The sequence below is a fragment of the Corythoichthys intestinalis genome, chromosome 2 (assembly GCF_030265065.1).
Source record: "Corythoichthys intestinalis isolate RoL2023-P3 chromosome 2, ASM3026506v1, whole genome shotgun sequence".
Classification (NCBI taxonomy): Eukaryota; Metazoa; Chordata; class Actinopteri; order Syngnathiformes; family Syngnathidae; genus Corythoichthys; species Corythoichthys intestinalis.
In genome coordinates, this window is record NC_080396.1 from 23,033,281 (window position 1) to 23,047,924 (window position 14,644).

The following is a 14,644-nucleotide window of genomic DNA, read 5'->3' on the forward strand; positions in this document are numbered from 1 at the left end:
CACAGTGCTCCTTGAGATGTTTAAAGCTTGGGAAATCTTTTTATATCCAAATCCGGCTTTAAACTTCTCCACAACAGTATCTCGGACCTGCCTGGTGTGTTCCTTGGTTTTCATAATGCTCTCTGCACTTTAAACAGAACCCTGAGACTATCACAGAGGAGGTGCATTTATACGGAGACTTGATTACACACAGTTGGATTCTATTTATCATCATCGGTCATTTAGGACAACATTGGATCATTCAGAGATCCTCACTGAACTTCTGGAGTGAGTTTGCTGCAGTGAAAGTAAAGGGGCCGAATAATATTGCACGCCCCACGTTTCAGTTTTTTATTTGTTAAAAAAGTTTAAATTATCCAATAAATGTTGTTCCACTTCACGATTGTGTCCCACTTGTTGTTGATTCTTGACAAAAAAAAAAAATTTCATATCTTTATGTGTGAAGCCTGAAATGTGGCGAAAGGTTGCAAGATTCAAGGGGGCCGAATACTTTTGCAAGGCACTGTATATATTTATATACAGATATATACATATATATATATATATATATATACATACACTCACACACACACAGATAAAAAAACACTCATTCGTTAACCATGCTCTTTATAATCTGGTGTACCTTATAGTCCGAAGTATACTATGTGTTACAATTTTTTACATGTGGATGGGCCCCATTCCCTTCCCCCAAAAATGGGGGAAAAAAGGAACTATGAAAACATTCCTGCTGTGTCCCAATCCAAACATAAAACCAGGAAATCCAATTACTAAGAAGGACTAAAACGAACACTGTTAAGAATGAAGCAGAGCATACAAAACAGTGTCTTTTATTTCATGATTGACCATTAGTTATACAAAAAAATGAATTTTAGTTGGTCTTAACTTCTTGCCAGCTGTTGACGGTGAGAGACGTCCAATCCATTTGTACTTGGACGGCTAGCAGAGACTGATCGCTGCCAACCCTCCCAGTCAAAGGAAGCCATCTTATGAGCTAATATACAGTAGCTTAGGAGATTGTAGACAGTGGAGGAAAGGGATTCTGTTTGCTGACCACAAGCTTCTGGTGTTGATGAGAGATGTAACCTTTGATGTGACCCTAAGAGCAGATAAACGGCGTCAGCTTCCCTCGACGTTGCGTGTCCGTGTGTGCGCACTCACCATGTAGATTAGGTTTGCCAGGATACACTGCACTTCATCCACGTCAACATCTTCCACCTTCATCATTTTCAGGGCCACCAAAAAGGTGTCCAAAGGCAGCTGGTGTGTCTTCAGCAGCAGGTACCTGAACACGGACGTCAAAATGTCAGTCGTACTCTCAGCTAGTCGCGAGGGTGAAGGTGACACCTACACTTTCTTGAAGAGGTTCCTGTATGTGATTATCTTAAGCTTCTCCAGGATGAGGAAGATGCCACAGCGGATGAAGAAGGTCTCGTGTTTGGAAAGAGCCTCATTTAATAGCAGCAGGTTTCCGTCACTGCCAAACACATACACAGATAGGCATGCCTATGTTTCTAAAATGGAATATACCCAATGCTTTAAAAATGTATGAGAAGCATTAAATGTAGATTCCCTACAGTTCCAGAAAGCTTGTAACATATTGGTCCCTGGACTTTCTTAACACCACCAACTGTTTTCAAGTAAACACATTTTGACAAGCATGGGAAGAAATTAAATTGAAAGACAACACCTATATCAAGTGAATTACCAGCAGAACTAATGTTTTAATGAAGTGGAAAAACACAGAATTTCTTTTTTTTTCCCCCTAGGGTGTAACAATGAAGATAAACAAATAAAAACCAATAGCATGTGTATATTTCCTGGACATTTTTAAATGCCAGTACTATTTCAGCCAATGAACGCAAGTTACCTCAGAATGTCCTAATTACTAATGACACATTGCCTGCACAAGGTGCTTACGAGTTGCTAACATGCCAAACACGAGACACTCTTTCATAATGAAGACCCGAGAGGTAAAATGGGCTTCGTTTGTATCCTGGACGAAAAAAGGGGAGAGACAGCTGCAAATGGCGTACCGCAAGCAACACGTCACTTCCGCTCATTAATATTCATGACGTTAGCTACTATTGCTAAGGGAGGACACGAAACCGTTCGTCCCCAATAGGAAATGAATTGAAATCATGTACGAAGGAGATGTTTACAGAGCTAAACCTACCAATTCTCTCAGAAAATGATGTCTCTGCTGCCAAATTCATTTGCAAAGATGTGGAAGAACATAAAAATGTTCAGTTAAAGAGATGACTTGAGTTTCGAGGGCTGAAAAAGACGGAAAAAAAAAAAAAAAAAAAAAGAGCCGACCTTAGCATAGCCTTAGCTTTTTTATCGACACCTTTTTCCTACGCGACAGAAATTGACTTTCTCCTGTTTCAACAAGCTATCCTTTACCACCAGCCCTGTCTTTCTTATATATTATATCCTTTGGTTGTCCTACGTCTCTGACCGTTCTTGGGGGTAATTTAAATTGTTAGTTTTGTGTACCGATCGCAGATACTACTCAGTGACAGCCAACGAACACTTTAAATTTTTTCATTGATAACAAATATTAACTCTACAATTTATTTACAATTCCCCCTTACTAAAGTTTTTTTAACAACAGAAAAGGTAACAGTGGCAGTCAGATACAATTTTAATTCTTTTCAGGTCATTCATTGTCAGACAGAAGCAGCGCGGAAGAACGTCACGCTAAAAAATAAGTTAAAAATATCAAAACGGCTTACCTTTTTGGTCCTCTGAAAGACCACGCCAACCCAACAAAATGTTTACTGCATATGAAATGTGAATGGAGTCACCGAGCTGTCGTTTAAAGTCCGCGCAAGTCGATTCAATCTTCACATTTTTTCCGCCGAGTTTTTGGTTTCGGGAAACGTATGAAGAAAACATCCTTCATGTGTCGTAATTTCTAGAGTCGTCCTACAAGTTCCAAAAAAAGCAATGTGTGATCGGCTTGTTCGTTTTTGAAAGATGACCGGGAAAAGTGGCAGAATTAACATTGTGTCTATGCGAGGGCGGGTCTATAATGTCTTACTGCTGCTTTACTTCCGCTTTACGATGCGACTTCACGGTCTAAAAATAGCATGCGTGCGGTACACCATTGACCAGGTCTAGTAGTATGAAGAGTATGTGCCCATTTGATTAGTTACTTTATCCATCTTTTGAGTGCATCAGCATTTATGTGCTGTACACGTCTAATTTCACCTTTGTCACATAATGTATGGCTGTTTTCGTAAACGGTGTCATTTTTTTGTGTTTAAACATTATTTTCTACATTATCAGAGGTCTAAGAAATTTGCCACTTGCATACTTCAATACTTTGGGCAACAGTCTTTCACATTAAGGTAATTTACAGTAAATGAGCGGTTGTCTTTGCTTTTCAAACAAATTAAATATACATTTATATGCACTGTATATAAAACACTTACCATCACGCTGAATGTAGTTAGTTGAGGCCTTGCGCTCGTTATTCTTCACATGCCGGCTAGTGTCAAGTTCTCACTGACGCAGAGTTGTTGTTTGCTCATTATTAGGGATAGTTTATAAAGCCTCTTCACTTGCTGCGCTCCAAAAAAACAACTAAAAAGTGTGTCCAGTGTGTGTGGTGGTAGTTTTCAAATACAGATTTGAGCAACAAATCACAGTTCTTTATAAGCCTGGTGGGCCACCAGGCTTTTCTTGCCCACCTGCCGGGCTAAAGGGTGCTATGAAAGACAGTATAAAAAGTATTTATATCTTTACCCCATTTTAACTGCATCTGGTGATGAATTTGGAAGCCGATGGCGACTTTTATTGGTCGATATGTGAATAAACCTGTCCCCAACTCTGCCTTTGCACTCACAATTCCTGTATGGTGCAGTGACATTTCATAGCAATGAACAGGGTGAGTATTTTGTTTTCACTTTTCTGCAAGTAGTTTAAGTACATATTTAATATTGGTTATGTGATTGGATTGCTTGCACCAATTCAACCTGCACCATGTGCAGAAAAAAGTTGAAGAGGTCACACAGCATGACTTTCTTCAGCCTCTGAGTTACCTGGTTTTACCCTTTGCCATGTTTCAGTTATTATTATTTATGCCCATGTATTTTACATTTAAAGGTGATCAGCAACTGATTGTTTTAAGATTCACTAGTATTTTAGTCAAGTGATTTTTTTCAATTGTTCTTTTATGTTTGTGAAAACTTTTTTTTTGTCCACTGGTAGGGTTTTCTACCACCAGGCTTTGCTAGTTTTCTAGGGGAAACGAGATTCATTGCTAAACAGTAAATTCCGTAAAAAACAGTAAAATCTACATGCTATTTAAGTTTGTTCCATTTGAATTGGAAGGGCTGACAGTGACTGACTGTTTGACACACAACATACACCTTACCTGACAGCCTTGGTGACTTGAGCAAACTGAAGGAGGTCGTATTTCTCCAGGAGCTGAAGCGTTGGCATCTGGCCCTAAAAGGTCAGTGGATAAAGGTTTTAGTAGAGGGGACTCAAACCGATTCCACAAAAGGCCATAGTGGGTGCAGGTTATCATTCCAACCGATCCAGTACAGACAATACAACCAATGAGGTTTCTGCTGAAACAAGAGCATCTGACTGCAATTAAATGTTTACACTTGTAAGGCAGCGTATTGGTGAAAAGCTGTCCTCTTGTTTGGTTGGAATGAAAACCTGCACCCACTGTCGCCCTTTCTGGAATTGGTTTGAGACCCCTGTTAAAAAAAGTCCACTTCCAATTCAGAGAATAGCTTCAGTGTAGTTCAAGAAAGTGAGTCTAACCAGCAACATCTTGACAGGCAGCAGGTAGATGAGAATCATTCTCTTGTTTTTCTGACTGGCACGATGGCAGTGTCGGAAGGAATAGGAAAGAAACTCCTCGGCTGCAGTGCACAGACACATAAAATGTATTCAAAATGGACAATGATCTTGTTTGGGAGTGAGATGAAATCATAAATGACGCTACCTGGTTTGAAGTCACTGTCGAACATGGCTTTGCGACCTACATAGTATTTGTATGTGACCTTCTGAGCAGGACTGTAGTCGTTCTTTAGGTTGGAGCTGTCGATGGCCCTGATAAGCGGCTTGCACAAATGTAGCTTATTGATCTGATGGCAATATAGACAAGAGAATATAATGTTGTATAATGTAAAAAGAGGGATCAAGCTCCTCCATCATAATTTTGAGTGATTAAAACAACAAAAGAGTTGAGACCTTAAAGTAGATCTTGAAGAGCTGGTTGCTTAGAAACATCATGCCCCACTTTTTTGAGTCGTCGATCCCAGCTCGACTGCAAAGTCACAATTCAATACAATCAGATCCAGGTTGGGATCTTGGGCCATTTGTGGACACGCTTTCACGCTCACATTCACTCTAGGGCTGCCACAAATAGTTTGACAGTCGATTAATCACTGATTATTTTTGCTATTAGTCGACCAATTGGCTCATCATTAAATAATTTTATTTATTGTAATATTACTCTAGGTTTTTCATTTTAGCTGTAAATGTGCATTGGCACCAAAAGCTATGCGCTGAAAAAAGGTCGACTGAATATATTGTAACTACTAGAGATGTCCCGATCGACCGGCATCGGGTCCGATCGCGTCATTTTCAAAGTATCGGAATCGACAAAAAAGTATCGGCCATGCCTTTCTTTAATATATATATATATATATATATATATATATATATATATATATACATATATATATATTTTTTTTTTTTTTTTTTTTAATTAAATCATTTTCTAATTGTATTTAACGTTACAGACATGATATGTTACACTCATCCAGAGTCTTAAGTTTAGGCATAAGGTAGGGTTATCAGAAAATATCCCGATAACGGCGGCAAATTTATTTAAAACTGTGTCACGTTGAAATATTTCACGCTAATAATATATGCGCTGCGCGACCCTCTCACTCATTGTCGTGCTCAATCTGTAATGGCGCCGTTTTACCTCTATAGAGAGATAAAAGGCAGATCAATATGAGTAGAGTGAATTTTGGCAGTCTTTGGAGCATTTCTTCAATTGGCTAAGACCTTGCAATCCCTCTCCCTATGATTAGAAATATCATGGGAAGCAAAGTGGAGAAGCAAGGTGGCAATTGATCTTTGTCTTACCACCTTAAGTTATTTCCCAAAGCGGAGAATATATATCCATTGGTAGCACGACGCACAGTCATGGTTTTGCTTCCCATCATGGTTCCAATTCCCATCATGCTTTGGGGCATGGCTGCAGTATCATTTACTGAAAGCTCAACAAATACACTAGATGGCAATATTTAGTCAATATACAAAGTCACAAGTCTTTCTATCAGTGGATCCCTCTCACAGAAAGAATGTTAATAATGTAAATGCCATCTTGAGGATTTATTGTCATAATAAACAAATACAGTACTTATGTACTGTATGTTGAATGTATATATTCGTCCGAGTTTTATTCATTTTTTTCTTAATGCATTGCCAAAATGTATATGACCGGGAAAAATTATCGGGAATGATTGGAATTGAATCGGGAGCAAAAAAAGCAATCGGAACGGGAAATATCGGGATGGGCAGATACTCAAACTAAAACGATCGGGATCGGATCGGGAGCAAAAAAACATAATCGGAACAACCCTAGTAACTACTGCATGTAACTACATCATTTTATAAAAAAAAAAAAAAAAAAAAATACATATTTGCAAATATCTAATTTTGATTGATTACAGAGATAATCATTTGCTTTCATCGAGGATTACAGAAATCCAGGTTTGTTCCACTATCTTGCTTTTTGATTTAAAAAAATACAGGACTAAGAATAAAAAAAAAACATCAAATGTTTTTTCCCCTTTTTTTATTAACAATACATCTATGAATAAATCAAAGATAAAACATTTTTAAAAGCAACAATATTTTTGTTTACTTTTTTTTTTTTTAAATGTCCTGAAAGATTTTTCGGACAATTTCCGTGCCGTTTGCTGAGGAGATCAGATTCCTAAATTTTTAGAGCATGAAAATAATAGAAAAAAAATAAGCAACCAGTTATATAGGTATTATATTCATTTTGGTTTACAAAATTAAAAGTATTGCAAACAAAGTTTCTCTGCCACCCAGGTCATACATCCCAAAGAGTTCAAACTCTGAAGTTATAAAACAACTGAGTTTTACAAAAAATACAAAACAAATATAGCATAGCATAGTAAAAAAAAAAACACTTAAAAAAAATCTGGCGCTAACTTTGTAAGACGACTGCTGTAAATGAGCCCCGCTGGTACCTCCACAATAAATCCTCTGTTAACAAATATTACATGATGCTATTTTACTATCATGGCTGTCTTAAAAGAAGTAGGACCACCCAGCAGGCAAGTTTCTCTTGTGGTTTGATTTAATGCAACTGATTTACAGAGCCTGTCAATGCTCAAGTTTCAGTGCCAATGAAGGCACAAGGCTTCCAATCCATTTTGAAAATAGAAAATGGATTGGACGTCTAGCGCCGTCAATGGCAGCTAATGAGTTAATCTTAACCCTGATGGTCGTACTCTGATAGCCATGTTATCTTTGAGGCGGTAATTGCTGTCAGTGAGTTAATCGACTATCAAAATTGTCGATTAATTGTGGCAGCCCTAATTCACACCTCCAGTGATAATAATTTTCATTATTACTAACTTGTCACTGGCACAAACTCGAAAGCAGCTCATGAGTTGCTCGGCAGCTTTTTCTAGCATCTCACTCGGTTGACCCTTGCCCTTCAGTTGCAACTGCTGCTCTGCCTGGAAGCACACAGATGTTCCTTTAAAAAAAAAAAAAAGTCCCTATGAGATGGCGACAATGTTTTCTTACATTGTTAGCAAATATCCTCAAATCCAGTGTGACAGTGAACATCACAGGCAATGCCCTAAAAGATGCAAAGAAGGAGGGAATTCTTAATTTAGTCTTGATTGTGATGAGTTTAATCCGCTTCTGCTGTCACTCACCAGTTCTCCTCTTTGTGGGACTGAAATGCTCTCAAAAAGGATGTGAGAAGTCAAGAAGTCAAGTGTTGATTGTAAACTTGAATGTTTATACTTGAGCAATATCCTAATAATTTACTTCTGTATTGACTGCTAATGCCATCATAAAGGATATTGGACGACAATGGTCTGGAACTTGTAGGCTTCTACAAAGTCATGATTGGCAACTGCATACGTACACCTGGCAAGCATAAAAGAATGCAGTGAGACCCAGATTACAATCATTTGTCAATACACCATGAACCCATCGAGTGTTGACCACCTTAGATGAGCAGCCACCATTTCATCGTACGGTGGCTCAAGAACCTGCTGACATTTGTCCTCTGGGTTGGCCAGCTGAAATGTGAGTTTTATTTAGAGTTAATAGTTAATTTGTGGGTGAACAAAGTAGGTTTATCAATCTATCTGTGGATTGAGCCACACCTGGAGCCTTGGGTTGGCTACGTGGGGGTGTTTAAAGGACAGCAGCTCAGCACAGAGTGCCCCCTTCTGGTTGTCGATGGCTTCATAGGCCTGCAAATGGACAAGAAATAATTCCATCTAAAGTAATGTTTTGTTGTTTGTGATGTACGATATGACGATATTTATCACCAAAACAATCTTTCTCTGTCTACCGTCATTATCGCTATAAATAGACCTGTTCCTGCAATGCACAGGATGGCTGGCAAATGGCAACAAATTTGCACTGACTTGCTACATTAATGTCTAGTTATAGGAACCATGCTTCGCCAGCCAGTCGTGTTCACACGAGTACGGCGCCTAATACGAAACTGTTGTGAAGTTGTAGTCTGTGCGAAAATTGCTGAAAGGAAAACATGAATGTACAGTAGAGCTGGGAATCTTTGGGCACCTAACGATTCGATTACGATTCAGAGGCTCCGATTCGATTATAAAACGATTATTGATGCACCCCCTCCCTTTTTTTTTTTTTTTTTTTTTTTTTTAAATAAAGTTTTGTACATTAGTTCCAAAATTGTTCAAAAATACTCTCAGGCTAAACCAAACTACTATTTCAGTATCAAGTTAACATATAGCAGTAAACAAATATACAAAAATAACATTAAATAAAAAAACTCCAGTCCCCATTCTGTATCAGCAGCTTTAAACTACATTCAATTAATTTAATGTTGTGAATCAACCGTTAAAGTTGTTAAAATTGCTCCCGTTATTCCATAATTTCCCTTTTGTCTACTTTTGACATGTGAAAGTTTTAAAACTATTTTAAAGATAGATTCAAGTCAATATTTTACCGATTTAGGAGTATTTTTGATAAAAAGTTAATTAGGTTTGCTTGGAAGGTTCGCTACAACAGCATTGCCGGGAAGTTTACTGCTTTAAGATGGCGGCCGTTTACTAACGCCCGCATCTAGCTTTTTGCAGATGTGCTGCTACCGCTACCGAGTCTATAATCCATCTAGTCCTATATAAATGATATCTACCGTAACATTATGTAGCTTAGCTGTACTTGTAGCAGCTTTTCGGCAGCAGTCAGGTATGTTGTGTTTTTTTTTATCTCGTGGCATGAGTTGAGCTAGAGCCGTGAGTTGAGCATTGGCATTACCCGAGGGGCCGGTTAATGAGAAGCATAATGTTTAGCTACTCCCGCTCCGTTCCGTCCCGAAGTCCGCGCGGCGCGCTGAGTGTGTTGTACTTCCGCTTTACTTGGCATATTTCAATAATCGGAATTTGGATGTTTGTGAATCGTTCTCGAATCTGCCACGGCCGAATCGCGAATAATCTAAGAATCGGAAATTTTGCACACCTCTAATGTACAGTATGTATTATTTATACATTATTTTATGTATGTCATTTGTATTATTAATGTTTCATTTATGTTTCAAACTATTCTGTAATGTTCTAATGATAACATATGCAATTTTAGGATTTTATATACACCTATTGATATTATTCAGTAGATGCACAAAAAAATGTATGTCAAAAATGGGGGGGTGTGACCTTATTTCGCCGTTTTTCACTTTACGCGGTCAGTTCCGGTCCCGATCGACAGATCACTGTAAATACATATGCATAATGTATGTACAAAGATGATTTGGCCAAACAATATTTTGTAAATTAATTCCTTCCCAGCAAAAACACTCATGTGTTTGAGAGACAACTGACTGTGATCATACACTTAACCGGTAGGTGGTACTGTGCTCACATGAAGCTTTGAGAAATGAACGCTTTCTCAAACCAATTGGCTCAAGTGGTTCAATGCCTCACGAGGCTTCATCTCACCATCACTAGTTTTATGTCAGCTGTGATATATACGCCCACTGACACACTATATCCGGCTTCCTCAATTAGCGGACCGCGGTCCACGATCGGACCACAGCACACCTCTCTGCGGACCCAGAGCAAATGGCACTTTTCAGAAAATAAACGCTACTATTCCATCGATGAATTCCATTTCATTTTTAGTCAAATATCTTCCATGTTCCCACTTCTGTTGTCATCTCTATCACAACGATGCACTGACTGGCTGAGAGAGCGTGCATGGATGTGCTGATTGGCTGAGAGAGCCTGCATGCTACAAGCTAAAGTGGACGGACCGTAGCAGTGTGAAAGACGAGTCGCACCTAGCACTTTACAATCCAAGTAGAAGACCGAAACTTACAAAATGGCATGCTCAAAGTTGATCATGAGAAGAAAAGTGGACAACGAAAATCGCCGTTTCAATGAGGAATGTACTGACAAATATGCGTCCATTTTACCAACTGCAAGTACCAAACCTATGAGCTTAACCCTTTAATGCAGGGGTGGGCAAACTGGTCCTCAAGGGCCGCAGTGGCTCCTGGTTTTTGTTGCAACTGATCCAGCACAGGCAGTTTAACCAATGAGGGGTCCGGGGAAACAAGAAGCACCACCTCAGAAAGCTGGAGGTGCAACAAGCGCACGGTCTGAGAATATGCAGTGGAGCTTTCAGAACGTCACCAGTCGCAGCAGTACAGGTGGAATTGGGGGAGCTCCCTTTAAGACTTAGAAGATTGAAAATTATGCTTGCGTATTGGGTGAGTGTAAGGGGCCATGGAGACACACATCCAGTAAAGAAAGTGCTGATGGACAGGTGGGAGGACATAAATCAACAGAAGATGACCTTCAGCGGGGTGGGGAATGCAGTGGCAGAACTGGCAGGGCTTAGCGAGTTGGAGTTCGGCAAAACAGTACCAGTGTCCAGTGTTGCGCCCTGGCTATTCACGATGCCAGTGGTAAATTTTGAGATCAAGGAAGTGATCCGGGAGAGGGGAAACCAGGGTATGGTGGCGGAGGAGTATCTGGGACAGAGGTATGGGCAAAGCGTCCTGATATTTACGGACGGGTCGAAGGATCCTGAAACTGGACGTACTGGGGCGGCGGCACATGTGCCGAGCTACAATGTGGACATTAAAACGAGGTGTACGGATCACTTGTCTGTTTATGCAGTGGAAGTAACAGCAATTATAATGGCACTTGGTTGGGTTCAAACAAATGGGATAAAATTGGCAGTGATTGCTTCAGACAGTTGGTCGGCGCTCACGAGTATTTTAACCATGAAGTCCAGTAGACTTGACTTAGTATTTGAGTCGCACAGGCTACTGTATGAAGCACAGAAAGGTGGGCTCAGGGTGGAGTTTGTGTGGGTCCCGGCGCACGTGGGGATTGAGGGAAATGAGGTGGTGGACATCCTGGCCAAGCAATCGCTGAGAGCACCGGGGATAGAAAAGCGGGGAGTCCTGAGTAGAGCGGAAGGGAAATCCATTATTGGGGGCTACATACAAAAGAGGTGGCAAGGGTATTGGGAAGCACAAGAAACGGGGAGACATTTATTCTCAATACAGTCACAGGTGGGTGTGGGAAGGAGATTGGGGAGAAGCAGAAGGGAGGAGGTGGTGTTGACTCGAATGAGGATAGGGCACACGGGGCTAAATGATTCGTTGCATAGGATAGGAAAACACAAAGATGGGAAATGTAAACACTGTGGGGAGCGTGAAACGGTTGAACACATTCTAATGGTATGCAAGAAGTATGGAGAGCAGAGGGATCGGTTCAGGATGGTGCTGGACCAGGCAGAAGAGACATTTGGGATGGGAAATGTTCTGCAGATGAAAAGGGCCAATATTCAAAAAGGGCTAATAAAGTTTCTCAGGGACACAGGGCTGTTGGACAGGATATAGGAAGAGGGTAATTCATTAGTATTAAATTTGGCTGTTAGTATTACATTTATCCAATTTTTTGGCTCGGGTTTTGTCTACACTCTGGGTGTGTTTCACTGGTTGTCAGGAGGGATTACTTTTAGTCTGTAACTGCCTGATCTCGTGCTAAACCGTCGGCCCAGTAGGTGGCGGTAATGCCCCACGGCACCGAGGGGTAAACTGCCAATAAACAAAAAGAAGAAGAAGAAGAAACAAGAAGCACCTGACTGCAATCAACTGATTGCACTTGTGAGACACCAGATTGGTGAAAAGGTGTCCTCTTGATGGGTTGCAACTAAAACCCGCACCCAGTGCAACCCTTTGTGGAATAGTTTGCCCATCCCTGCTTTAATGCCAGCAATATGAAGCAATTATCAGAGAATCCCAAAATTTGAAAAATAAGGTCCTAATGAAATCTTTTTTTCCAAATTTGTAAAAAGAAAAGTCAAAATGAATATGTGTAATAAGCGCTCAGATATCTATGACCCTTGCTAAATCCTGTTTGTTTTTCTCATGGAACCTGCAGATGCATGTGTTGACTTGCATCCATAATTTTTTTTTTCAAAAAGAAATGTCAAAATTCTGAATTAGTCTCAAGTCATGAAATTTTGGTGTATCAAATGTGATACATTTGGCAATATAGGGTTAGTATGCTTCAAGACTGTTGCTCTGATAAAAAATATATGAAACTATGAAAATATGAAACACCATTATGTTAAAGAGCACAGCTGTTTGTTTCCTCCTAAATCAGAATTGAGAAGGCAAGAAATTAACAGGTTGAAGCATATCAAGAGTCAAGCAAGGTTATTGTTAAATTGTTAAGCTTGCCATTTATGTTCTGTACATTTGAACACGTACTGTACTGCTATTTGGACGTTTCCTTTTTTGTCCAGCAGTGTTTTTAGTTACAAAATGTACGGTCAATAGTTATTGTTTGCACCTTAATGACAGATCTTCAATTATTTAGTGTACATGCGTAAACATTGTACCTGCATGGGTTTGTTTTTTTTTGTTTTTTTGTATTTTTATGTTAAGTCAAGAAAATGTTACTTTATTTACTCAGAATGTGCAATGTATTTTCGTTTGGTCAAAAGTTTTACCACCTTCGACCTGTCTTGTACTTGACCGACATTAATAAATCGACCCATGCTTGTAAGAAAGAAATAATTGTGGACCTTCAAGATTTGTATTTGAGGACCCCTGCACTATATTGTAGGTCCGCACATAATCATGTTGTCTTCAGCACCTCCCCTCGGCACCGTCAGCATCCCACCCAAGCTCCGCTCCTGGGCCCATATTGTTACAGATTTCTCCCATATCGCACAGCACTAAATTAGACAGCAGTCGGACATACCTGCTGCAGGTACTGGTTGATGGTGATGTGAGCCATATTGCCTTTGAGCCCAGCCTCGTCCTGTTGGACAACCACGTTAAAAATGGCCACAGATTAATAGAAATTCAGGAGACTGAATAAAAGTGGTGCAAAGTGGTGGACTATGGCGACAGCATCGTCATGACTTCTACAGTGAAGCCATATTTTATATGTACTCAGTGAAGAGCTTGTATTAAAATAATGCCAATCACTTCATGCTTTTTGCGAGTAGCAGTTAAAACGTTAAGTGTTAGCCCTTTATCTAAAAGTTTCTATTAAAAGATTAACAATTTACACTTAAATTGTCTGTAAAAGTATATATATTCATTCGTACCTTTATTCTAACATCGTATCCAACAAAAAGCATTCAAATGAAGTTTCACCGACATTAACATCCGGGTCGTAGAATTGTCAGAATAAACTTCCGGGTCAGAAATCTTCTTCGAGATGCACATGTGTAAATTGCTGCCCCCTTCTGGTTACTTGTTCGTCTTACTGTATACACATAGGAACAGTATCCAACCTTTAACCAAAGCTCACACTTATAAATGAAATATACAGTGCTGGCCTAAAGTATTGGCACCCCTGCAATTCTGTCAGATAATGCTTAATTTCTTCCAGAAAATGATTGCAATTACAAATGCTTTGGTAGTAATATCTTCATTTATTTTGCTTGCAATGAAAAAACACAAAAGAGAATGTTAAAAAAAAAAAAAAAAACAATGATAATTTTACATAAAACTCCAAAAATAGGCCAGACAAAAGTATTGGCACCCTCAGCCTAATACTTGGTAGCACAACCTTTTGACAAAATAACTGCGAACAACCGCTTCCTGTATCCATCAATGAGTTTCCTACAATACTCTGCTGGAATCTTAGACCATTCTTCTTTGGCCAACTGCTCCAGGTCTCTGAGATTTGAAGGGTGCCTTCTCCAAACTGCCCATTTCAGATCTCTACACAGGTGTACTATGGGACTCAGGTCTGGACTCATTGCTGGCCACTTTAGAAGTCTCCAGTGCTTTCTCTCAGACCATTTTCTAGTGCCTTTGAAGTGTGTTTTGGGTCTTTGTCCTGCTGGAAGACCCATGACCTTTGAGGGAGACCCA

At 39.7% G+C, this 14,644-nt stretch overlaps 1 protein-coding gene across 1 annotated transcript; it reads right to left on the minus strand.

Annotated features, from left to right (window-relative positions):
* Window positions 1-594: 594 nt before the first annotated feature.
* Window positions 595-13,983, minus strand: pcid2 (PCI domain containing 2). The gene is made up of 15 exons (XM_057825776.1): window positions 13,870-13,983; window positions 13,518-13,577; window positions 8,415-8,504; window positions 8,254-8,327; window positions 8,105-8,172; window positions 7,956-7,995; window positions 7,822-7,876; window positions 7,648-7,751; window positions 5,215-5,290; window positions 4,967-5,108; window positions 4,783-4,883; window positions 4,382-4,455; window positions 1,349-1,474; window positions 1,155-1,282; window positions 595-1,096 (listed from the first exon to the last, which is right to left on the minus strand). The coding sequence occupies exons 1-15, from the start codon at window positions 13,900-13,902 to the stop codon at window positions 879-881; spliced, it is 1,389 nt and encodes a 462-aa protein (XP_057681759.1). The 5' UTR covers window positions 13,903-13,983; the 3' UTR covers window positions 595-878.
* Between the last annotated feature and the right edge of the window lie 661 nt (window positions 13,984-14,644).

Excerpts from the sequence above, each read along its gene's own strand:
- pcid2 (XM_057825776.1), bottom strand. The coding sequence starts at position 13,902 with ATGCTTTTTGTTGGATACGATGTTAGAATAAAG. Across the intron at positions 7,752-7,821 it reads TGAGGATATTTGCTAACAAT|GCAGAGCAGCAGTTGCAACT; the intron begins GTAAGAAAACAT and ends GTGTGCTTCCAG. Across the intron at positions 1,475-4,381 it reads CAAGTCACCAAGGCTGTCAG|TGACGGAAACCTGCTGCTAT; the intron begins GTAAGGTGTATG and ends TGTGTTTGGCAG.